Genomic DNA, 27,812 nt, shown 5'->3' with positions numbered 1-27,812 from the left:
TGCCACTGAATCCAAATTAATGATACGAATTGATGTTATCATCATAATTATATATATTAGGATATCATAGAAATTGTGTAAAAAAACCCCGCTATTTTATACGAAACTAAAAGTATTATGAGGAGGAGGAGGAACACTGAAAAAGTCATGTGACATACTTGTACAAAATGGCGACATACGAATGGTTTGTTTTGATTTCTGGTTTTTAGAGATATTGTCATAAATTGTCACTAACGGACTGAGATTTTGATAATTTTCATCAATCATGCGTACTTAAGAAATATAGAACTGTTTCCATACAAATTAAGACAAGATAATTAAACTAACACCAACCAAGCTTTTCTCCAAGTAACGTTACTCTGGTAATGATCCATATTTAATTTCACCAAAGGCTTGTTACCTACAATTTCATGAAGTCTTCATAAAATCTACAATTTCTAAATTTAGTCATCGTGTGGAAATGTAAACAGATGAGCAACATCTTATTTAAATCATAACACTTAAACTGAAAGAGCGTGACACTGACATTTCTATCTATAAGATTGTAAATATTTATAATCCATGTAAAATAGCCCGTATATACTTAATGAAAAATAGTATGCGGTGTATTTTTATATGAATTATTATATATTCTTATTGTTAGAACGTCGAACTCCTTTGTCTGAATTAAAGGTAATAGTAATAATTTGACTTGCCTATCTAAACATCCCAGTACTTGGGCTGTTAGCAGAACATGTACAATGTATGTAGGAATATTTAATCTTTATTATTTTATTTAAAACTTTGTTTATTTTAATTGTTTATGGCTTGTATAAGATTTTTGAATGACATTACTGTGTACTAAGATAAACCATTATCCATTTAGGATTTTGTATCAACATGATTATTTTAATACATTGAATACTGTATACTTTGGATTTATTTGACAATTATAGTGGAAGTTTGGAAGTTCATTTATTTACCTGGTAACTTGTCAAATGATTTTCATTTTAGGTTTCCGAAAAGAAGAAACTACCATCTAGAAGCTAGGAAAGAAAATCTACAATTGGAGGAGGCTACCAGTCATCCTTTAAAAACTATCAGTGTATGAATCAATTTTCATTAAAAGATATTTTCTAAATTTTATTGATTCATCAGACAAAAGTAAAAAAAAAAAAAAAAAAAAAAAACCCAATTATTAATGTATGCAGATCTGATACAAATTATGATTGTTTTGAGGATGAACATAACTGAAGTCACATACAAACATATATACATGTATGGTATACATATAATGATAATGTTGTTATCAGGACAAATTCCAATGATCTCTTACCAGGTTGTGGAAGTAAAAAGCACCGAAAAACGCGGAACACCTATAAAGGGGACTGGTGCCAGCAAAGTTGTAAAGACAGAGACTTTTGACCCATTGAGTTCAGCACTGGAGGGTTCAGACCCATTGTCTATGTTTGCTGCTGAAGTCCAGACTAAAAGTGCATCCAAAACCCGCAGCTTGAGTCTAAAGGTACTCTTCAAGGAACGATTTTCATAAATTTCATCGTATTTATAGATTTCTTTCAAGTTCTTTATTTAATATAGGCCAGATATACAGTTATTACTAATATTTGCTGGCATCAATTTTTTTTAATTACTTATTACTTCAGTAAGTATAGATTCGAGAAAATTGATGTTTACAGCATGAAATATGTGTCATTTTATTGTAAAGTGAAACGATTATTAAAACTCTTCTTTGTAGGAGACTAAAATAGGCCACAATCCAAGTGATGACTTGGATGAGACGTTTGAACCTTGGAGTGCCAAGAAAGCTAGCATTCTTACCAAGTACAGTACCTCAGAAAAGCTTTCTATTACCACCAGCTTCCTGTCTGCATCAGATAAGGAAAAAGGTATGAGAATACACAAAATTGATAAAATTACCCCATGTATTTAAAGAAAAAAATATGTTACATCAAAATAGTTATGAAGTTTTTGGTATACCCGGTACTGTTTATGATTGTTCAAAGCATGTTCTGTAACACAAAATGCAATATTAAAACCTTTTTGTCATTATGACGTTTTTATAAAAAGAGGTAGATTTTAAAGACTGCTTAAAATGCAGGTAAAAGATATAGTTAAGCATGACTAAAAGGTTTTCAGTCGAGTATTATGGCCTCTTGGCCTCTCAGAGGACAGTAGTAAAAGATGCACTTTATAAGAGCAATGCTAGAAGACAGATTTATAATTAAGACTATAATATGTAATGTTTAGAAGGATACATTCTTTCAAATACAGCAGAAAATTTCTACAGAGTGCCTTGAATGATATATAAAATTTAAACCTGGATATGCAGAAATATGTAGCTATCCTTGACATTTATGATCAAGAATTAGATACACATTCAGGACATTTATTTATGGTCTGAGATTTGGTTTTTATTGATCATTTAACATGAAAATTAAAACAATATACATATCTGGAACTGGAGAGGAGACAGTGTGTCTTCCTTGAATTAAAAAAAATGAAAATGTCATCTCTCCATGTACCCAGGTATATACCTACATCCTGTTTAAAACATGATGAATTATTACAGTTGTCATCAAGGCAGTGACGGCGACCACAGTGACAGATAAAGTGAGAAACAGACTGGAACAGTTAGATGATTTTGAGGAGGTTTGTTTACAATTTCATCTTATATTATCTTATTGTGCTATTTTCAATGACAAACATTATATTGAGAATGGAAGAGGAAAAGAAAGAGTTTATGGCTTTCAAAATATATGTTTGATCTGTTATCAGTTTAAATCAACAAGTACACCCTACTTAGGAAAGAAAGTTTATAACTTATTAATTATAAACATATTCTATATTTTATACAAATAAATTTTTGATACTAGGAAACTAGCCATCTGACTTTTGTCTTAAAACGCCCATTTTCAATTTGATATGTGATGATATTCTTCATTGCTTCAGGGATCTGTTCAGGAGATGTTGAACCTTAGTCAGCAGGATTATGTGAACCGCATTGATGAACTGAATCAGGCTCTCATAAATGCCTGGGACAATGACCAGAGAGTAAAAGCTCTCAAGATAGCTATACAGGTATGTTAGAATTACTGTCAGAGGTGTGGTTTTACACTTATTGTCAGGGTGTGGCGTTACACTTATTGTCAGGGTGTGGTGTAACACTTATTGTCAGGGTGTGGTGTTACACTTATTGTCAAGGTGTGGTGTTACACTTATTGTCAGGGTGTGGTGTTACACTTATTGTCGGGGTGTGGTGTTACACTTATTGTCAGGGTGTGGTGTTACACTTATTGTCAAGGTGTGGTGTTACACTTATTGTCAGGGTGTGGTGTTACACTTATTGTCAAGGTGTGGTGTTACACTTATTGTCAGAGTGTGGTGTTACACTTATTGTCAGGGTGTGGTGTTACACTTATTGTCAGGGTGTGGTGTTTCACTTATTGTCACATTTATTATCAAGGTGTGGTGTTACACCTATTGTCAAGGCATGGTGTTACACTTATTGTCAGGGTGTGGTGTTACATTAATTGACTAAGTGTGATGTTACACTTATTGTCAGGGTGTGGTGTTACACTTATTGTCAGGGTGTGGTGTTACACTTATTGTCAGGGTGTGGTGTTACACTTATTGTCAGGGTGTTGTGTTACACTTATTGTCAGGGTGTGGTGTTACATTAATTGACTAAGTGTGGTGTTACACTTATTGTCAGGGTGTGGTGTTACACTTATTGTCAGGGTGTGGTGTTACACTTATTGTCAGGGTGTTGTGTTACACTTATTGTCAGGGTGTGGTGTTACATTAATTGACTAAGTGTGGTGTTACACTTATTGTCAGGGTGTGGTGTTACACTTATTGTCAGGGTGTGGTGTTGCACTTATTGTCAGGGTGTGGTGTTACACTTATTGTTACATTTATTATTAAGGTGTGGAGTTGCACTTCACTTTTACAGGTGTTTCTATATTTGCTATTATTGCAGGTTTTACTTAATGTTGATAGTATGTTTTACTTTCTGACTTCCCTGTCTGAAAAAGTTTTGACTCTTTGTGAATTTTAACCCTCCAGATGTGTGATTTAACTTCTGAAATCGCTAAATGTCAGAGGTCACCTGATAACACTGTCTTGACACGATTTGATTAAAAAGAGTTAACATGCAAAAAATAGCAATTTTAGAAAGTCTTTGTGTGTGCCTGTCCTTCAGAAAAGCATGAAATGTCTCACAATAGCTATGCCAATTTTATAGTCACATTCCTGAATGAGATCCCCATGAATTCCTGACAATTACAGTGTATCTTGTTAGATAAGTTAATGTGTTTTATTTTGCCTCAAGTATGTTTTATTTATACGACTTAGTATGTATTTGGAGACATTTGCTGAACATTTCCAGAAAACCTGTCATCATTATATTTCCCTAATGGTTGATTTGTATTGATTACTGGATTTCAGTGTTCCAAATTATTAGCTGACACGTCTGTGATCCAGTTCTACCCCAGCAAGTTTGTCCTTATCACTGACATACTGGACACGTTTGGTAAGTGTTGTCTGTTATCCTCAGAAATATTCTCAACCTCTCATAGGGATAATATTGAAATACAGTTTATTGTCAAATGTTATAATAATGAAATACAAATATACAGTGTATTGTCAAATGTTATAATATTGAAATACAAATAAACAGTGTATTGTCAAATGTTATAATATTGAAATACAAATATACAGTGTATTGTCAAATGTTATAATATTGAAATACAGTGTATTGTCAAATGTTATGATATTGAAATACAAATATACAGTGTATTGTCAAATGTTATAATATTGAAATACAAATAAACAGTGTATTGTCAAATGTTATAATATTGAAATACAAATATACAGTGTATTGTCAAATGTTATAATATTGAAATACAAATATACAGTGTATTGTCAAATGTTATAATATTGAAATACAAATATACAGTGTATTGTCAAATGTTATGATATTGAAATACAAATATACAGTGTATTGTCAAATGATATTGATTCCATATACACTGGTAAGTTTTGGTTGACCGCATTCAGACTCCTTTTAACAGTATTTGATTTTTTTTTCTTTTAATTATAGGAAGATTGGTGTATGACAGGCTGAAGGAAAAGGCTGTGTATTATCCACCAGGCAGTGGAGTACCTGTGAAACTACCAGGTGAGTATTTCATTGCAAACTGTAAAGAATTTGTATTCTTTATTAAGCGCACTGACGTTACGATTGTTTGATGTCCCTGGATTGTGTCCATATTCAAATGTACACTACATGTATTTGAACAAAGGTGAATTCATTTCTTGGAATAGGACAATGTGATATCTGTTTGACATAAAGGAGCAAGCCAGAGACATTGACCACTGGTAAAACCAGGGTTTGTCCTATTACAGGGTGTGTTATATCCTTACACACATTTTATGGAGATAAAGACATTTACATTGATCACAGCTATGATATCAAATATTTGACAAGGAGGTGACTTAAAATATATATTGCCTTGTCAGACAGTTGTAACGAAGAAGATGGACTGGTTATTATGTCAACAAAATAAGGGGACATATTGTTTTTGCTTCCTTTCTTACTGCTACTATTCTTATTTCTTCCACTTTCTTCCGCCAACAATGCTTCCAGCATGTTTCTCGAACAGCATAGGATGAAATTAAACGAAACAGTGCCTGTTATAATATCACACTTGTTCATTATACATTGATATTAATTTAGTAGTTATTACCTGTAGTATTTCTATGTTAATCAACAAACAAGGTTAAACCAGAATTCGTCATCATTTCATATTTCAAGTTACTTTTGAGAAAAAATTGCCATGAAATTCAATGCAGACATCACGGCCATATTTACATATTCATTCTATTAATGGTGATAAAAAATGTGTATAATATATTATTTGTTCATTGCTTCAAACTTGAAATTTTACGTTTGGGACTGTCAATTCGTTTCGCAGACAATTTTACACCAGACCAGGTGCCAGAGTCTGCCAAGGAAACATGTCGGAACTGGTTTTACAAGATAGCTTCGATACGGGAGCTTATACCTAGGTTCTACGTGGAAACAGCCATTCTGAAATGTTACAGTTACCTCAATCAAGGGTAAGTATTTCACCTGATGGGGTGACACGAAGTTACCTCAATCAAGGGTAAGTATTTCACCTGATAGGGTGACCAATCAAGGGAAAGTATTTCACCTGATAGGATGACCAATCAAGGGTAAGTATGTCACCTGATAGGATGACCAATCAAGGTTAAGTATTTCACCTGATAGGGTGACAAGAAGAAACACTAGAATGGTGAGCAACTGTTAAACTTATTATCCTCAATATTTTTTCCTTGTATTGTTCTACAGGTTTACTGTAAATGAATGTTTTATCGAAGCTTCAGAATATGCTTATTGATCCCTAAATTTTTAATTGGAATTAAACAGATGAAAGTATTTTCTGGTTGTTTTAGTACAAATAGAAAATACAAATCCTTATGGTTGAAGATAATTGGTTTTGACATGTTTTAGGGAGTACAGAGATGCATTGAACAGATTGATGGCCATGATCAAAGGAATTGGAGATCCACTAGTGGCTATTTACGCTCGCTGTTATCTAAGCAGGGTAAGTAACTCTGATCTTACTGGTGTTTACTGGTGAACAGGGTAGTATTAAAAACATTGATGATAAAGGAAAATAATAAATATATAACATCTACCCAGGTAATACATTATTGAGGTACTGTAAATGTTCAAGGTTTGACATAAGACTCATCAAATGTTCAGCAAAGATTTTTTGCACATTGGTGATATTTCTAAAATACATATATAAATTTCTTTTTTAGTGATTTATTTTTATTCAAGATTTTTCATCAATATATGATACAGTTGCAGTCAAAAGTTCCTGGTACAGCCAGATCCTTGGGTTATAAGAAAATAAATCCCTACTTCACATACCAAGTTTCCTAATAAAATTGTGGCTGAAAATAGAGGATATGCCTCTAAATGTGTATTTCAAAGACTGTCAATCGAATATGTTCTATCATGTTGATTTCAACATCTAAGGTAGTGAGTTGCATTGTTTTTTTAACTGTAAACAGATACAGACCTTTTGAAAAAAGTTGTTTTCCAAGTAACTTTTTGATATTTTTTCTGTATTCAAACAAAGGCACTTTAGGTTGCCTGGAATGGAGACTTTTTGAATTGATGCAGAGAAGTACAGTCAAACCTGCTCTAACGACCCCCTGTATATAACGACTGCCTGTCTATAACGACCAGTTTTAAGATTCCCCGTGAGATTTTACTATATAACGACCCTCTGTATAGCGACTACCTGTCTAATGTGGCTAACGACCGGTGATTTCGGAACGGCGGTCGCTATTTTGTTTTCTATAGCGACCGATTTATGTCAGCCATCTTCTGCTCTCGGCAGTCATCCCTCATAAAATCCCCGGAAAATTTAGACACATCGACCCAGGCTTGATTATACAAACAAAGGACCACCACAACCCTGGCCTGAGTATATAAACAAAAGACCCCTACCACCTGTTAGCCTATAATTACTGTAGCTGCCCTGGCCTGGGGCTCGGTAAGAGAGGAGTCGGGTCACCATGCGTGTCGGTATTACATTACAACTGTGCACAGGTGGCTTCATTTGACACGGTCAGTTAATTTTGTGATTACAACTAGGATACATCACTTCAATAACAAACACTGGTCATATCTGTCAACAAGATTTACTCACATGAAAGCCAATAATGCCTTTCTTAATCGTAGCTGTCGGTACTGGCGTTTGTACTGCCCATCTTTAATTAGTCAATACTAATAAAAAGTCGTAAACTGACACAAATATCCGGATTTCAATTTGGGTCAGAAAAAAAAATATTTTGGTTTTATTAAGACTATAACACAAAATAATTAGTAGTAACACAAATATAATTAATTTATTAAATTTTGTGTATTCTTTTTCTTTATTTATGAAAGAAAGGGAGATAATTTGATAGATACATATAGCATTATTTCAGAACAAAATATTTAAAAAAAATTATCCATAAGACCATTTTGAGTCATATTTTGTGTTTGGGTCCACAAATCATTAAATATTAGACCCTTCAGATTTATAAAGTTTATGCATTTATTTAACTTCTGACTGGTCTTCTGAATGCCCTGTTCAATGACAATTTATTTATGGCAGTTTTAAGTAAATTGGTTGGTGCAATAATTTTGACCTGTCTATAAAGGCAACCTGTCTATAGTGACCGTTTTTCTGCCTCCCCTTGGGCGGTCGCTATAAACAGGTTTGACTGTATTCACAAGGAAAACTGAATGAAAGTACTCTGGATAAACTTCCTTTATATCTGAAGTTCATACTAATAATACTTAATATGTAACTAGGTATCTAATTACATGTATATGTAAAGTATGTAGTAAAAATACCTATGTATCTAATTACATATATATGTAAAGTACGTAGTAATAATACCTAGGTATCTAATTACATGTATATGTAAAGTATGTAGTAATAATACCTATGTATCTAATTACATATATATGTAAAGTATGTAGTAAAAATACCTATGTATCTAATTACATATATATGTAAAGTACGTAGTAATAATACCTAGGTATCTAATTACATGTATATGTAAAGTACGTAGTAATAATACCTAGGTATCTAATTATATATATATGTAAAGTATGTAGTAATAATACCTAGGTATCTAATTACATGTATATGTAAAGTATGTAGTAATAATACCTAGGTATCTAATTACATATATATGTAAAGTATGTAGTAATAATACCTAGGTATCTAATTACATATATATGTAAAGTACGTAGTAATAATACCTAGGTATCTAATTACATGTATATGTAAAGTATGTAGTAATAATACCTAGGTATCTAATTACATGTATATGTAAAGTATGTAGTAATAATACCTAGGTATCTAATTACATGTATATGTAAAGTACGTAGTAATAATACCTAGGTATCTAATTACATGTATATGTAAAGTACGTAGTAATAATACCTAGGTATCTAATTACATGTATATGTAAAGTACTTAGTAATAATACCTAGGTATCTAATTACATGTATATGTAAAGTACGTAGTAATAATACCTAGGTATCTAATTACATGTATATGTAAAGTACGTAGTAATAATACCTAGGTATCTAATTACATGTATATGTAAAGTACGTAGTAATAATACCTAGGTATCTAATTATATATATATGTAAAGTATGTAGTAATAATACCTAGGTATCTAATTACATGTATATGTAAAGTATGTAGTAATAATACCTAGGTATCTAATTACATGTATATGTAAAGTACGTAGTAATAATACCTAGGTATCTAATTACATGTATATGTAAAGTACTTAGTAATAATACCTAGGTATCTAATTACATGTATATGTAAAGTACTTAGTAATAATACCTAGGTATCTAATTACATGTATATGTAAAGTACGTAGTAATAATACCTAGGTATCTAATTACATGTATATGTAAAGTACTTAGTAATAATACCTAGGTATCTAATTACATGTATATGTAAAGTACTTAGTAATAATACCTAGGTATCTAATTACATGTATATGTAAAGTACGTAGTAATAATACCTTGGTATCTAATTACATATATATGTAAACAACTGGTACTGTAAGAGCCAAATCCATTTGTCGTTACCTAGGTTGGCATGCTGATAGCTCCTACGATTAGCGACCATCTGATGCCTTGCTTTGATGATTTCCTTGCCTCTTATACACAAGTAAGTACCAGGAAAATGGTTCTATATGTAATCTTTGTGTGAGGTATTGTGATTATCTAGATCTGACAATTTAACACTTTACCTGCTAGCTGTTATTTCCCTGTTCATACCAGTATTACTATCCATCTATGATTGATGTTTTCATCTGAACCCTTCCTTCTCTATCATCAGATTTTCTGGTGGTAGTCAGAGGACTACATCTACCACTGACATCAGAACATGTTGACTTAATTATGAGGAAGCAAGTACTTCTTGTACAATATCAATTTGTATGTTTCTGGCAAAATCTAAGATAAAACTCCAAAGTTATAATTTTATTAATTTTAGGGTGGTGGGGGTAGGAGGGATGAGGATGGGGGTTCGTAGTTGCATTATGCAACAAAAAAAACAAAGAAAGAAAAAAAGGAGAAGGGTCAAATCAGGTGGTAGCACACACAGCATCTCTCATTCTGGTGCACTTCAAACAGTCATGTAACACTGTATTATAACTGTGTAAAATGAGTTGTACCTTAAAAAAAATATTATGTGTCATAACTACAAAAAAAAGTACTAAAGACATAAAATTGTAAATAGTATGGTCTTTGTCTAACAGATCCAAGGTGACCACGTACAGAATGTACTAGCTATACAGAAGCTGGAAATGCCTAAATACCTGACTCTGTTCTCCCCCGCCCTCGACTGGCTGCTGCAGTGTATTGCCAACAAGTCATCGGAACAGACACTCATGGACATCCTTCAGAAGTTTAAGAAACACTGTAAAAGGTATTCTGTTGGGAATGGTATTGTGGTTTTATGTTGTCCTGCAGTTTTGTTTGGTTGGAGTTAAGTCTGGTAGTTTTATTATGAATGTTAAAACTTTTCTGACTTGTATTGAGTTCTATAAATAGAAATAGCCATAATTTATTTAACAGAAGATTACCTATCCCTGAAGTTACTGCTTGTTATCAGACTGTGATAAACCATTTTGTTATACGTTACGGTTTTAGTGCTCTGCTGTTGAACTCCATCATATCTGCGTTTAAACCTGAATACATCGCTGTTCGAGCTGTGGAGTTCACGGAGATGATTCGGGAGAGTGAAGACACAGGATTTCCAAAGGTATCATATGTTCTTATACAAGTATTACTGCTGTGTCAGCATATAACTAAACAAATGGCTGTACCTCTGTGTTCACAATACATTGATAAAAACAAAACTGGAATAATTTAGTTTTGTTAATAGATATTTCTTCTGAAATAGTGATTAAACATAAAAACATGACAAGTATTTTACTTTAATCTACATTTTGTTAAAGCAATGACATAAAGTGCAGTTTCTATTCTACTTTTACTCTATAATAGAGATACAGTATTACAAGTTAATATGCTTGTGTGTTTGATATTTTTTCTTTGGTAGCATTTGCTGCAGCGAACTCTTGGCCTGTGCCTTGTGATGGCGTCTCCTCCTGAAGAACAGAAACTCACTGTTCTGAATGAAGTATGGAAGGCGGTCATGAAACTTAAAAATCCAGCTGTAAGTCCTGATTCTTTAAAAACATTAATACAAAATGTTTTGTATTTAAAGAAGTCCTTCTCATTTTATATTCTATTTTAATAATGGTTGGTCATGTCTACAAAGTTTGGCAGAAACAAAATCCACATGTAGAACTACTGAAGCAACAGAAGCTTTATCATATAATTGTTTAAGATGAAAACTAAGCCAAGTGCCCAGTTTCACACACACACACACACACACACACACACACACACACACACACACACACACACACACTAGTAGTAGAAATCATGTGGTAAATATGTAATTTGTTTCTTCTGTTTGTAGGATTACATTGGTAGTGCTGAGATTTGGATTGAATATGTAGTTTTAAACTTTGGTGTAAGTACAACAATTTCTTCAAAAAGAAATTACTATTTAGTATGATAAATGTTGGTTTATTTTTTTGGAATCATCAAAAAGTATTGCTAGTTTTTGCTTAAATTTCACTTGTATTTTTCATGTTATTTCATGAAGTACAATTAATTTGTTGACCCTCTGGGTTCATTTAATTGGACAAAGGGTGTATCATGATGAAGTATTTAGTCTAAAAATAAATATTAAACTTGAATTTCTGTCAGATTTGGACACCATGAATGTATTTCTGCTATGTATAGTGAATGAAACACTTTGTGTACTTTTCGTTTGTAGAAGAGAGAAGTAAATACAATCCTAGCAGACATTATCAAACACATGACTCCTGACCGAGCGTTCGAGGATTACTACCCCCAGCTCCAGTCTGTCGTGGCCAAAGTTGTAACTCACATACACGACTTCTCAACACTGTTTTCATTGGTACCTTTAGATATTATTGTAGTTTGTTGACAGGGCTATTTAACATTTTTCATCTGTCTAAAAATATTTCTAAGGAAAGGAAATTGATCAAGTTAAAAGCTCCGTTATGGATCTGTAGTAGATAAAATCAGATGAAACCCCTGAGAGTGATTTAATCCTCTAATATATAGCATAACATGGAGTGTGGTGTGATTGATTTCTGAACAATGTTCAGAGTTTGTGTTTCAGCTGTCCTTGTAGCCTTTTGAAGCATAGAAATATTAAAGAACCCTAATTGTTTTCAGGAATTCCATTCAAGCTACAGGACTCCACTTAGACCCTAGTTGAGCTCCTTTATAACCCAGTCATTGTATACCCTGGCTGAGCTCCTTTATAACCCAGCCATTGTAGACCCTGGTTGAGCTCCTTTATAACCCAGCCATTATAGACCCTGGCTGAGCTCTTTATAACCCAGTCATTGTAGACCCTGACTGAGCTCCTTTATATCTCAGCCATTGTAGACCCTGGCTGAGATCCATTAAAACCCAGTCATTGTAGACCCTGGCTGAGCTCTTTATAACCCAGTCATTATAGACCCTGGCTGAGATCCATTAAAACCCAGTTATTGTAGACCCTGGTTGAGCTCCTTTGTAACCCAGTCATTGTAGACCCTGGCTGAGCTCTTTATAATCCAGGCATTATAGACCCTGGCTGAGCTCTTTATATCCCAGCCATTGTAGACCATGACTGAGATCTTTATAACCCAGCCATTGTAGACCCTGGCTGAGCTCCTTTATAACCCAGTCATTGTAGACCCTGGCTGAGCTCCTTCAAAACCCAGTCATTGTAGACCCTTCCTGAGCTCCTTTATAACCCAGTCAATGTAGACCCTTCCTGAGCTCCTTTATAACCAAACCATTGTAGACCCTGGCTGATCTCCTTTATAACCCAGCCACTGTAGACCCTGGCTGAGCTCCTTCATAACCCAGCCACTGTAGACCCTGGCTGAGCTCCTTTATAACCCAGCCATTGTAGACCCTGGCTGAGCTCCTTTATAACCCAGCCACTGTAGACCCTGGTTGAGCTCCTTTATAATCCAGTCATTGTAGACCTTTCCTGAGCTCCTTTGTAACCCTGTCATTGTAGACCTATCCTGAGCTCCTTTATAACCTAGCCATTGTAGACCCTGGCTGAGCTCCTTTATAACCCAGTCATTGTAGACCCTTCCGGAGCTCCTTTATAACCCAGTCATTGTAGACCCTTCCGGAGCTCCTTTATAACCCAGTCATTGTATACCCTGGCTGAACTCCTTTATAACTCAGTCATTGTAGACCCTTCCGGAGCTCCTTTATAACCCAGCCATTGTAGATCCTGGCTGAATCCTACTTTGAATGTTAAAGGAGATGATGGGTTTAGATAATTGACTACAAAACTCTGTTTTCAGAATAAGTTCCTGCCGTTCATAGATATGTTCCAGAAAGAGGCTGTCAAAGTTGATATATGTAAAACTATAATGGAAGCTTTTGCCAAGTAAGTTAATGTCTGTTAACTCCAGTTGTAATATTGTGACAGAAGGTTATAGATTTATTGGCCAAGCATAATCTAAGGGAAGGTCTGTGTAAATTAACGTGAATCAAATGGAAATCGTTTTGAGTCCATCTTGGAGAGAAGGAAATGACATTACTTGTTGGTCTAACTTGATGTTAAGGGCGATGACATGGCTGTAAGTCACTTTATATACATTAAATGCTGAACATGTTATCAAATAGAAAGTTTCATACTCATATTTTGTGAGTAGCAGTAAAATCTATTGATAATAAGGTTGTCACAACCTTGGTAGGAATTGTAATACTAGAAATACATGATGCAGCACCATCAGACCATTTCTCTTGAATATTATATGATTATTTTCAGACACCAGTCGGAGCCTACAAATGACCCAGTCATTATTAACGCTTTAACTTTCATCTGTAAAACTATGCATGATTCTGTCAAGTAAGTGTCATAAATAAATAAATAAATAAATATAAATTTTTGTGTTATACATAAATGCTGTTTATGAACTAAGACGATCTATTGCTTATATCTACGTTACTTATATCATGTATGTATATATAGTAGTAAGACAGTTAGTGAGTAATAGCAGAGGATATATAGTGATTGGTCAGCTTGATAGCAAGTATGTGATTGGTCAGTCCAGTCACGTGATCGGTCAGTCTCTTCTGCAGTTTTTCAGTGAAGATAGAAGTTTTGCGCCAAAAAAAAATTATTACCGCCACCTCCCCACCACACGACCATTTCAGGTGATGCCTGGGGTTATAGCACACCACCCCGCCACACGACCATTTCAGGTGATGCCTGGGGTTATAGCACACCTCCCCACCACACGACCATTTCAGGTGATGCCTGGGGTTATAGCACACCTCCCCACCACATGACCATTTCAGGTGATGCCTGGGGTTATAGCACACCTCCCCACCACATGACCATTTCAGGTGATGCCTGGGGTTATAGCACACCTTCCCACCACACGACCATTTCAGGTGATGCCTGGGGTTATAGCAGCTGTTTTTCTATTCGAAATTCATAAGGTAGTTTAAGTGAGTAAACACTTGCCAGCTGTTTCCGAGCATGGACAAATCGTACCGTTTTCCCCCAGCTGTTTCCGAGCATGGACAAATCGTACCGTTTTCCCCCCAGCTGTTTCCGAGCATGGACAAATCGTACCGTTTTTCCCCCTTCCTTGTTAAGGGAGTTAGGGTTTATGGCACCCCGCTCTGCAGCAAATTATTGATTTTTACTTGAGTGGGGCATTTTACATCATTTGTAATTCGTAAGTCTCCCAAGAATTTGTTTATCTCTACTAATAAGTTGACTCAATTCAGTTACATGGCCTGGCCAACAGGAACAGCTTTCACTTAGCTACCATAACAGTCACGCTAGCTTAAATTCGGTTTTAGTGTATCTCTTATAAATTATATTGGCCAGGCTATCTACTAGAGAGAGTTAAGCACCACAGCTGTTATAGCCCCTTAGCCCAATGTATTAGTATAATAAATAGTCGTATAACTTCAGCCTGTGTTTGAGTCTTTTGTTTATAAATAAATCTTTTTTGTCAAGTGATGTAATGTAGACAGCAAGTTAACTTTAATAGGATTCATATGGTTCATGCTCCTTCACCTATAACGTAATGGCTACTTGTACATTTAACAGAAATCTGTATCACAAGCCTTGTTAGCTTCATTTGGTAAATCTTTGATAATCTATTTTCTTTGTTCAAATCAAATATATTTAGATATTGCGTTACAGCAGACAATCTTAAAAGTACTATAACTGGAACCCCAAATATGTATGGTGATAAATTTGAAAGCTGATTGGGACCAAGAATGGTTTCTGTCAAACCTAACAAATTAAGTATTCCTATGAGTGTCGAGTGTAGACAAAGTGATATAGGAACAATAATCCATGTTCCCTCAATTTGACCAACAGTGCACTCACCCTAGCTGATGAGAAGAAGATGGTGAGTCACCTTATCTCCAACTTTGTCCGAAAGATTTCATTTGGGAAGGATTTCGAGCAGCAACTGAGTTTTTACGTGGAGGCCAGATCTGCTTTCACAAATCTTGATCTAGTCCTCATTCAACTTGTACAGGTAACAGTCAACGAGCATTTTCATCCGACATTCAAGTGATTTGATTATAAGAAAAAGAATTATGATGAATAAAGTACTGTTCACAAAAAAATGAAATATCAAAGGATTAAAGTGTCTTGTTGTTTTGTTGAAGCTAAATATGGTATATCATTCACCTGTCTCCCAGTAAATATAACAGAAATTGTCAATGTTTAAAATTTTTTATGTAAATATTGTAATTAAAAGCAATTTTTGTTAATACAATATACAATGTAGTTGAATGTAAGTTCTGTGTTTTCAGAATGTAAATAATTTGGCCGTAGAAACAAGGAAAGTTGTTCATGGAAATCATTCTAGGAAGACTGGAAACTTTGTGCGGGTAAGATAGAAACTTTGTGCGGGGAAGATGGAAACTTTGTGCGGGCGGGTAAGATGGAAACTTTGTGAGGGTAAGATGGAAACTTTGTGAGGGTAAGATGGAAACTTTGTGCGGGCGGGTAAGATGGAAACTTTGTGCGGGCGGGTAAGATGGAAACTTTGTGCGGGTAAGATGGAATTTTTGTGCGGGTAAGATGAAAACTTTGTGCGGGTAAGATGGAAACTTTGTGCGGGTAAGATGGAAACTTTGTGCGGGCGGGTAAGATGGAAACTTTGTGCGGGCGGGTAAGATGGAAACTTTGTGCGGGTAAGATGGTAAAGTTAATCAGGTTTACAGTTTGGTGTTTCTCACACTCTTATATCACAACAACTTATTAAATTCTGAAGTCCATATAAATTCAAATTTTGGTTACTGAAATATTTTCAGAAATCTGAATTTAGAGAGCTTACATTAATTATTATTGATGAATTAATTTATTGATCTTATCAAGTATAAATAGATAAGGTCATAAATTTGTGAACACAGGTAATTCACCAAATCTGAACGATGAGTAAGCCATATGATATAGCCATGACTAATGACAAATTCTGTGTTCAGGCCTGTGCTGCGTACTGCTTTATCACGATTCCGTCGCTACAGTCAACCATGGCTCAGCTCCATCTATATCTCCTGTCTGGTCAGGTGGCCCTATTAAACCAGTGTTACAGCCAAGGTCAGTGGGACCAGGGTTATTTAAATAATCTTATAAAGTCTGTTCTGAAGAATTTGAAAAGCTTGTAGAAATGAAAATCACTGCAGTATACTCACCACATTCTACACTATGGGCCTGTTCATTTATGCAGACAAACCGGTTCGTCAATTTTAATTGTAATATTTCAGGCATAAATCTTGACTGACCTGCAAGTATCAATGTAGGCCTTAAAGGTCTTTTGTCAAGGCTCGTCCAAAAGCCACATAAAGTTAGGTCTGTCATTATTTTATAAACAAATAATTCTGGTCTAACATTTGAAGTACTGTGATCAACATTGTTTTTGTACTATTTCACACTTTATTTTGGTTGAGAATAAAAAATAAAAAATGCTTGCCAAAGGAATAGGGTCTATTAAATTTCATTACCGAACTCTTCTGTTTCATTATGCTCCAATTAGCATACCTATCGTGAATCTATTACATATATATTGTCATAAATAAAAACTGTCTTTATAAAAACATCAGATTAAAAACTGTTGTAATTTTTATACAATGTAGAATATTACATGTTATAGTTGAGTATTTGTTACAGCGGATTCGTGTTTGAAGGCTGCCATTTCATTAATTCCTGATGTTCCTAAAAACCTCGACCTTGATGGCAAGGCAAGATCGTCAGAGCCCTTCCTTGTCGAGTTTCTGTACAACTTCCTATCCACTCTGCTAGCAGTTCCAGTAAGTGTTTCCTTTTTAAATGACTCCTTACAATATTTATTCCACAATAAGCCAACAAATGACATCTGCCTCAAGGTCAGGAATGGGCTTATTACAATACAGGACAATACAATAATAATTTGTGTTGATACTGGACACCAATAGGACTATATAGGCTTATTGATAGGTACTGGCTTATTGTCAGATCAATATGTGTTGGTACTGGACATCAGTAGGACTATACAGACTTACTGATAGGTACCGGCTTATTGTCTAATCAATATGTGTTGGTACTGGACATCAGTAGGACTATACAGACTTAATAATAGTTGTCGGCTTATTGTCAGATAAATATGTATAAGCTTATTGTCAGATCAATATGTGTTGGTACTGGAAACCAATAGGACTATACAGGCTTACGGATAGGTACTGGCTTATTGTCAGATAAATATGTGTTGGTACTGGACACCAATAGGACTATACAGGCTTACGGATAGGTACTGGCTTATTGTCAGATCAATATGTGTTGGTACTGGACATCAGTAGGACTATACAGGCTTACTGATAGGTAGCGGCTTATTATCAGATAAATATATGTTGGTACTGGACACCAGTAGGACTATACAGGCTTACGGATAGGTATTGGCTTATTGTCAGATCAGTATGTGTTGGTACTGGACATCAGTAGGACTATACAGGCTTACTGATAGGTAGCGGCTTATTGTCAGATCAATATGTTTTGGTACTGGACACCAGTAGGATTATACAGACTTAATAATAGTTGTCAACTTATTGTCAGATAAATATGTATAAGCTTATTGTCAGATAAATATGTGTTGGTACTGGACACCAATAGGACTATACAGGCTTACTGATAGGTAGCGGCTTATTATCAGATAAATATATGTTGGTACTGGACACCAATAGGACTAGACAGGCTTACGGATAAGTACTGGCTTATTGTCAGATAAATATGTGTTGGTACTGGACATCAGTAGGACTATACAGGCTTACTGATAGGTAGCGGCTTATTATCAGATAAATATATGTTGGTACTGGACACCAATAGGACTATACAGGCTTACGGATAAGTACTGGCTTATTGTCAGATAAATATGTGTTGGTACTGGACACCAATAGGACTATACAGGCTTATGGAAAGGTAGCGGCTTATTGTCAGATAAATATATGTTGGTACTGGACACCAGTAGGACTATACAGGCTTACGGATAGGTATTGGCTTATTGTCAGATCAATATGTGTTGGTACTGGACATCAGTAGGACTATACAGGCTTACTGATAGGTAGCGGCTTATTGTCAGATCAATATGTTTTGGTACTGGACACCAGTAGGATTATACAGACTTAATAATAGTTGTCAACTTATTGTCAGATAAATATGTATAAGCTTATTGTCAGATAAATATGTGTTGGTACTGGACACCAATAGGACTATACAGGCTTACGGATAGGTACTGGCTTATTGTCAGATAAATATGTGTTGGTACTGGACACCAATAGGACTATACAGGCTTACGGATAGGTATTGGCTTATTGTCAGATAAATATGTGTTGGTACTGGACACCAATAGGAATATACAGACTTACTGATAGGTACCAGCTTATTGTCAGATCAATATGTGTTGGTACTGGACACCAATAGGACTATACAGGCTTATGGAAAGATAGCGGCTTATTGTCAGATAAATATGTGTTGGTACTGGACACCAGTAGGACTATACAGACTTAATAATAGTTGTCGGCTTATTGTCAGATCAATATGTGTTGGTACTGGACACCAATATGACTATACAGGCTAACGGATAGGTACTGGCTTATTGTCAGATCAATATGTGTTGGTACTGGACACCATTAGGACTATACAGGCTTATTGATAGGTACTTTAGGTACCGGCTTATTGTCAGATCAATATGCTGGATTTCTAATGCCTTGGTTATAAAGAGATGTGTGTGTTTTTGTGCTTTGAGTATAGAGATCTTTTTGAGCATAGAGATTTGTATTTTGAGTACTCCGGTATAGTGGATGTTTGAGTATAGAGATTTGCATTTTGAGTATAGATATTTGTATTTAAGTATAGAGACTGTTTGGATATAGGGATATGTATTTGAATATGGAGAGTTGTATTTTGAGTATAGAGAATGTTTGAGTACAGATATTTGCATTTTGAGTATAGAGATACAGAGCTTTGTATTTTGAGTATAGAGAGTGTTTGCATATAGAGATTTGTGTTTTAAGTAGAAACCCATGTTTTGACTATACTTTAGCATTTGTGTATTTACAGGATAACCCAGACTCTGGTGTGTTGTATTTGAGTATAGAGATTTGTATTTGAGTATAGATATTTGTATTTTGAGTATAAAAATTTGTATTTTGAGCATAGTGACTGTTTGAGTATAGATATTTGTATTTTGAGCATAAAGATTTGTATTTTGAGTATAGAGATATAAAGATTTGTATTTTGAGTATAGAGATTTGCATTTTTAGCCCACCATCATCAGATGGTGGGCTATTCAAATCGCCCTGCGTCCGTGGTCCGTCGTCCGTCCGTCCCTCCGTCCGTCCGTCCGTCCGTCCCTCCGTCCGTCCGTCCGTAAACAATTCTTGTTATCGCTATTTCTCAGAAAGTACTGAAGGGATCTTTCTCAAATTTCATATGTAAGTTCCCCTTGGTGCCTAGTTATGCATATCGCATTTTGAGACCTATCTGAAAACAACATGGCCGACAGGCAGCCATCTTGGATTTTGACAATTGAAGTTTGTTATCGCTATTTCTCAGAAAGTACTGAAGGGATCTTTCTCAAATTTCCTATGTAGGTTCCCCTTGGTGCCAAGTTATGCATATTGCATTTTGAGACCAATCAGAAAACAACATGGCCGACAGGCAGCCATCTTGGATTTTGACAATTGAAGTTTGTTATCACTATTTCTCAGAAAGTACTGAAGGGATCTTTCTCAAATTTCAAATGTAGGTTCCCCTTGGTGCCTAGTTATGCATATCGCATTTTGAGACCAATCAGAAAACAACATGGCCGACAGGCAGCCATCTTGGATTTTGACAATTGAAGTTTGTTATCACTATTTCTCAGAATGTACTGAAGGCATCTTTCTGAAATTTCATATGTAAGTTCCCCTTGGTGCCTAGTTATGCATATTGCATTTTGAGACCAATCGGAAAACAACATGGCCGACAGGCAGCCATCTTGGATTTTGACAATTGAAGTTTGTTATCACTATTTCTCAGAAATTAAAAAAGGGATCTTTCTGAAATTTCATATGTAGGTTCCCCTCGGTGCCTAGTTATGAATATTGCATTTTGAGACCAATCGGAAAACAACATGGCCGACAGGCAGCCATCTTGGATTTTGACAATTGAAGTTTGTTTTCACTATTTCTCAGAAATTAAAAAAGGGATCTTTCTAAAATTTCATATGTAGGTTCCCCTCGGTGCCTAGTTATGGATATTGCATTTTGAGACCAATTGGAAAACGACATGGCCGACAGGCAGCCATCTTGGATTTTGACAATTGAAGTTTGTTATCACTATTTCTCAGAAATTAAAAAAGGGATCTTTCTGAAATTTCATATGTAGGTTCCCCTCGGTGCCTAGTTATGAATATTGCATTTTGAGACCAATCGGAAAACAACATGGCCGACAGGCAGCCATCTTGGATTTTGACAATTGAAGTTTGTTTTCACTATTTCTCAGAAAGTGCTGAAGGGATCTTCCTCAAATTTCATATGTAGGTTCCCCTCGGTTCCTAGTTATGCATATTTCATTTTGAGACCAATCGGAAAACAACATGGCCGACAGGCAGCCATCTTGGATTTTGACAATTGAAGTTTGTTATCACTATTTCTCGGAAAGTACTGAAGGGATCTTTCTGAAATTTCATAGGTAGGTTCCCCTCGGTGCTTAGTTATGCTTATTGCATTTTGAGACAAATCGGAAAACAACATGGCCTACAGGCAGCCATCTTGGATTTTGACAATTGAAACCTGTTATCGCATATTTCTAAGAAAGTGCTGAAGGGATCTTTCTCCAATTTCATATGTAGGTTCCCTTCGGTGCCTAGTTATGCATATTGCATTTTGAGACCAATCGGAAAACAACATGGCCGACAGGCAGCCATCTTGGATTTTGACAATTGAAGTTTGTTATCGCTATTTTTCAGACGACAGACAGCCATTATCGCTAAACATTAGATTATATATATAGGTTCCCCTTGTTTGAAAAGTACTAGAGGGCTGTTTCTGAATTTACACAGATTAGTAAGACTTAGAGGAAGGGAAAAGTAGAGAAAAGATCAATCTGACATGGAACCTATAAAGATCATTCAATGGTGGGCGCCAAGATCCCTCTGGGATCTCTTGTGAGTATAGAGATTTGTATTTTGAGTATAGAGATATGAAGATTTGTATTTTGAGTATAGAGATATAAAGATTTGTATTTTGAGTATAGAGACTGTTTGAGTATAGAGATTTGTATTTGAGTATAGAGACTGTTGTTGTGTATTGACAGGATAACCCAGATTCTGGTGTGTTGTATTTGTTGCGTGGTCTCCTCAACATTCTACAGAACTACACTTGGGAACAAAGTGCAGACACAAAGGTGCAGATCTACACTCGTGTACTTGCGCTGCTGTCCGCCACCAGTCAGGAGGTCTATCTGTACCATGTCGATAAAGGTCAGTCCCCATCTTGTGCATAACACAATGTCTTTCCCCAACCAGACATGAAAGAGTATGGGGTCACATGGCCCAAACAGACATTAAAGAGTATGGGGTCACATGCCCCAAACAGACATTAAAGTGTATGGGGTCACATGCCCCAAACAGACATTAAAGAGTATGGGGTCACATGCCCCAAACAGACATTAAAGTGTATGGGGTCACATGCCCCAAACAGACATTAAAGAGTATGGGGTCACATGCCCCAAACAGACATTAAAGAGTTTATGAACAAAGAACTCAAACACAGACTGAAGTTATACGACTATTTATTATACTAATACATTGGGCTAAAGGGCTATAACAGCTGTGGTGCTTAACTCTCTCTTGGTAGATGACCTGGCCAATATAATTATAATAGATACATTTACACTAAAACTGAATTTAAGCTAGCGTAGACTGTATATGTAGCTATATATAAGTGAAAAGCTGTTCCTGTTGGCCAGGCCATGTAACTGAGTCGAGTGAACTTATTAGTAGATATAAACGAATTCTTGGGGGACTTACGAATTACAAATGATGTAAAATGCCCCACTCGGTAATCATTAATTGCTGCAGAGCGGGGTGCCATAAACCCTAACTCCCTTAATAAGGAAGGGGGAAAAACGGTACGATTTGTCCATGCTCGGAAACAGCTGGCAAGTGTTTACTCACTTAGACTGCCTTATGAATTTCGAATAGAAAAACAGCTGCTATAACCCCAGGCATCACCTGAAATGGTCGTGTGGTGGGGAGGTGGCGGTAATAATTTTTTCGCAAAACTTCTATCTTCACCGAAAAAACTGCTGAAGAGAATGACCAATCACGTGACTGGACTGACCAATCACGTACTTGCTATCAAGCTGACCAATCACTATGTATCCTCTGCTATTACTACTAACTATCTTACTACTATACATACATGATACAAGGATCGTAGATATTAGCAACAGATCGTCTTAGTTCATAAACAGCATTTATGTATAACACATAAATTTATATTTATGAACAAAGAACTCAAACACAGACTGAAGTTATACGACTATTTATTATACTAATACATTGGGCTAAAGGGCTATAACAGCTGTGGTGCTTAACTCTCTCTTGGTAGATGACCTGGCCAATATAATTATAATAGATACATTTACACTAAAACTGAATTTAAGCTAGCGTAGACTGTATATGTAGCTATATATATAGAAAAGCTGTTCCTGTTGGCCAGGCCATGTAACTGAGTCGAGTGAACTTATTAGTAGATATAAACGAATTCTTGGGGGACTTACGAATTACAAATGATGTAAAATGCCCAAATTGAAGATGGACCACAGCTGAAATACCCCCAAGAAAGTATGGGGTCACATGCCTCAATCAGACATTAAAGTGTATGGGGTCACATGCCTCAAACAGACATTAAAGAGTATGGGGTCACATGCCCCAAACAGATATTAAAGAGTATGGGGTCACATGCCCCAAACAGACATTAAAGTGTATGGGGTCACATGCCCCAACCAGACATGAAAGAGTATGGGGTCACATGCCTCAACCAGACATGAAAGAGTATGGGGTCACGTACTTCAACCAGACATTAAAGAGTATGAGGTCACATGTTCTAAGCAGACATTAAAGAGTATGGGGTCACATGCCCCAAACAGACATTAAAGAGTATGGGGTCACATGCCTCAACCAGACATTAAAGAGTATGGGGTCACATGCCTCAAACAGACATGAAGGAGTATGGGGTCACATGATCCAACCAGACATTAAAGAGTATGGGGTCACATGCCTCAAACAGACATGAAGGAGTATGGGGTCACATGATCCAACCAGACATTAAAGAGTATGGGGTCACATGCCTCAACCAGACATTAAAGAGTATGGGGTCACATGCCTCAACCAGACATTAAAGAGTATGGGGTCACATGCCTCAAACAGACATGAAGGAGTATGGGGTCACATGATCCAACCAGACATTAAAGAGTATGGGGTCACATGCCTCAACCAGACATTAAAGAGTATGGGGTCACATGCCTCAACCAGACATTAAAGAGTATGGGGTCACATGCCTCAAACAGACATGAAGGAGTATGGGGTCACATGATCCAACCAGACATTAAAGAGTATGGGGTCACATGCCTCAACCAGACATTAAAGAGTATGGGGTCACATGCCTCAACCAGACATTAAAGAGTATGGGGTCACATGCCTCAAACAGACATGAAGGAGTATGGGGTCACATGTCTCTAGGTACTCCCTCCCTCATTAAGACCCCCTGTGCCTCTATCTGGGCCAATTGGAGTAATTGATATACATGGTGTAGTTTGAAAGAGTATTTTTATAGTTATGAAATTGAATAAAGTTTTTAGCATTATTTCGTACCTACTTCAATTCAAGGCTTTGTTAAAAGAAATGTTTTATACCATATGCAGTTGATGGCAATGACGCCATGTATGGATCTGACACCAAGTATCTAGCGGAGGTCAACGCAATTTGTTCTACGTTACTCGAGGAAATACTCAACCACTTGAAAACGCTAGCAACACCAGAGGTAACAAAGATGTTGTAACTGTATCTTGATGGTGGCATTATGGAATAAACCGTTTGAAGTTAAAAATTGATATGAAAAATTAATGAGTGAGAAATGAAATGTCATATGTATTAAATTGTTGATTGGTTCAAATGACACCTTGCCAGTGATTGTCAGATCAACAGTATTTTATATATCATTACCTGATGTAGCTGTTTTAAAACTAGACATTTGCTGTAACTAACATTTTGTGATTCTTAACTTTCTTGATTTCAGACATTTAAGAGGCAAAGTTTTCTAGCTTTGGAGCTCTTCAATACTTTGATTTGTCATGGTGACATGTCCCATCAACAGTCGTTTACCTTGGCAACCAACCTTTGGAACCTGGCTCAGAAACATGGCCAGAACGATACCAAACAGATGGTAAGGCCTTAGGTTTAAATCAATATTCAGAACAGAAAGTATTGAGCAAGATTTTATAGAAATATGCAATTTGATGTTCAGTAGGTCAGCTGATTAAAAAAGTTACTGTTACCAATTATTTTAGAAACAGTGTGTATGGAAGTGGAATTCATGTTAATCTTTTCAGTCTTGGGATGTATGAAATAATCCCTAGTAATAATGCTTATTCTATCTTACTTTTGTGTTGATGGCATTAGGTCTGGAAGGTAATGTAATGTAATGTAGTTATCCTGCACTAAACTCAGGGTCCATCACATTATCATTGACTCAATGTGAAGGTGTGCTTATTACAGCAGTTAGCATTAACTCAATGTGAAGGATGGCTTATTACAGCAGTTAGCATTGACTCAATGTGAAGGTATGCTTATTACAGCAGTTAGCATTGACTCAATGTGAATGTGTGCTTATTACAACAGTTAGCATTGACTCAATGTGAAGGTATGCTTATTACAACAGTTAGCATTGACTCAATGTGAAGGTATGCTTATTACAACAGTTAGCATTGACTCAATGTGAATGTGTGCTTATTACAGCAGTTGGCATTGACTCAATGTAAAGGTGTGCTTATTAAAGCAGTTAGCATTGAATCAATGTAAAGGTGTGCTTATTACAACAGTACGCATTGACTCAATGTGAAGGATGGCTTATTACAGCAGTTAGCATTGACTCAATGTGAATGTGTGCTTATTACAACAGTAAGCATTGACTCAATGTGAAGGATGGGCTTATTACAGTAGTTAGCATTGACTCAATGTGAATGTGTGCTTATTACAACAGTAAGCATTGACTCAATGTGAAGGATGGGCTTATTACAGCAGTTAGCATTCTGGTTATTTCTACTGAAATGAATCTTAAACACAGGTGGACTTTGTACCTAGCATGGCATATTTTTGGATAAACAAATATTAAAAGCAGTGGCACAACAAATGTAGACATCAGTATTATTTTGACATCTAATTCTACCTAGTATCTAGATATTTTGTGCCATGGCCAAATCACAAAATACAGGCCCTACAGATAATGAGATATGCAATAGATAAATTAAAAAAAAAATGTATTAATTGTTTATTCATCTATGAAGTTCTTTGATGATTACAGGTGCGGTGTTTTGATCTTGTGAAGAGGAAGGCCAACTCTACAGGAGATAAAGCCCTGGAAGACTTAGTGAAGAGACTTCCCCTTGATTCTCGAGCATAGTATAATCCACGTTCTGAAAGGATAGGTGGACGAGCATAGTATAATCCACGTTCTGAAGGGATAGGTGGACGAGCATAGTATAATCCACGTTCTGAAGGGATAGGTGGACGAGCATAGTATAATCCACGTTCTGAAGGGATAGGTGGACGAGCATAGTATAATCCACGTTCTGAAGGGATAGGTGGACATTATTTTATGAAGATTGTGTTATAGATGGTTAATTACTATTGGACTGTCAGACTTACATCGACTGAAGACGATCTACATCATATAAAACTGTGATGTTCTGTTAGACTTAACGAGTAAAACACTATGCTTAGGGCTGTTCCAGTATTATCTGTATGGGAGGGGTGGCTGGAACTTGTATTAAAACTTGATAGGGTGGTGTCTCTGAAAAAGAGCCCATATTCCCATATTAGCCCCCCCCCCCCCCTATTTTTTGTCATGGGGATCAGACTTAAAACTGGAAACTTATTACTCTTTATTATTGTCTACTCTCTTTGTTATCTACAAACTTCAGATTAGGGATGGATCTACTGTCCAGTAAAAATCTTGTTCCACCCAAACATATATTATGATTTACCATCAATATAAATGTCAGGATATTTTAGTACCTAAGACCATGCCCACAAATAAGCTGCCATCTTCATTTTTGAAGAATAATAAATTTTAAAACGGTGAGCTAAAAGCGATTCATAAATAAGCCCTCCTCAAATTTAATGCTTACCTTCTACACTACAGGAGGGGGCTAAACTTTTACACTCGGGCATGGGGCTTATTTGAGGATGAATATGATAATATATATGCTGTGATTGACCAAAGTATGCTTGTATTGGGAATGAACCGTGTACTAGAATGGTGATCAAATATTTATTGTATGATGTGGTACATTGAAGATTCCTGAACAGAGGGAACCCCAAATTAATTGTTTCATTTGGAAAAACTATTAATTCATACCTCCAAATACCTTGAAACTATATAAAAAAAGTAAATTTACAAAATGTGAAAGAGATGGGGATGTGAGAATAAGATGGATGGTGATGAATCTACCACTGGAGTGATCAAAGTAAATCTTTCACTTTTACAAATCTGTTATGTGTATAATTGGTGAATACGATAATGTAAATTAAGTGTTGGAAAGGTTGTCCAACAATTTGAATTGATGTATATTATTGCATTAATACCATGTTATAGATTATAAAACAGTATTTTATATAATTGATTGAAATCATCTAGTGAATATATAAAATAATATTGCTTCCATACATGTACTGTGCAGTTATTAAAAAATTGTCACAGTTTATTTTTACAAGGTGCAATAAAAAAATACAAAAGCAACCCATCTTTGTTTTAATGTTATAGAGGTAAGGTGTAAACTTGTGTACAACACCAGGAACAA

General features: G+C 35.8%; 1 protein-coding gene across 1 annotated transcript; it reads left to right on the top strand.

Moving 5' to 3' along the window:
• The first annotated feature begins 118 nt into the window (after positions 1-118).
• Positions 119-27,751, top strand: LOC117332464 (VPS35 endosomal protein sorting factor-like). Its single transcript, XM_033891384.1, has 26 exons — positions 119-184; positions 994-1,084; positions 1,319-1,504; positions 1,736-1,886; positions 2,570-2,649; positions 2,950-3,078; positions 4,447-4,531; positions 5,102-5,179; positions 5,976-6,120; positions 6,536-6,629; positions 9,708-9,785; positions 10,378-10,547; positions 10,772-10,883; positions 11,181-11,297; positions 11,607-11,660; positions 11,970-12,113; positions 13,537-13,622; positions 14,007-14,087; positions 15,582-15,744; positions 16,025-16,102; positions 16,700-16,814; positions 17,385-17,524; positions 22,044-22,209; positions 24,657-24,775; positions 25,031-25,177; positions 26,315-27,751. The coding sequence occupies exons 1-26, from the start codon at positions 168-170 to the stop codon at positions 26,411-26,413; spliced, it is 2,925 nt and encodes a 974-aa protein (XP_033747275.1). The 5' UTR covers positions 119-167; the 3' UTR covers positions 26,414-27,751.
• Positions 27,752-27,812: the final 61 nt, after the last annotated feature.

Source organism: Pecten maximus, chromosome 1, assembly GCF_902652985.1.
Source record: "Pecten maximus chromosome 1, xPecMax1.1, whole genome shotgun sequence".
Classification (NCBI taxonomy): Eukaryota; Metazoa; Mollusca; class Bivalvia; order Pectinida; family Pectinidae; genus Pecten; species Pecten maximus.
Note: the sequence above shows the minus strand (reverse complement) of the source record. Positions and strands in the feature narration are given on the sequence as shown.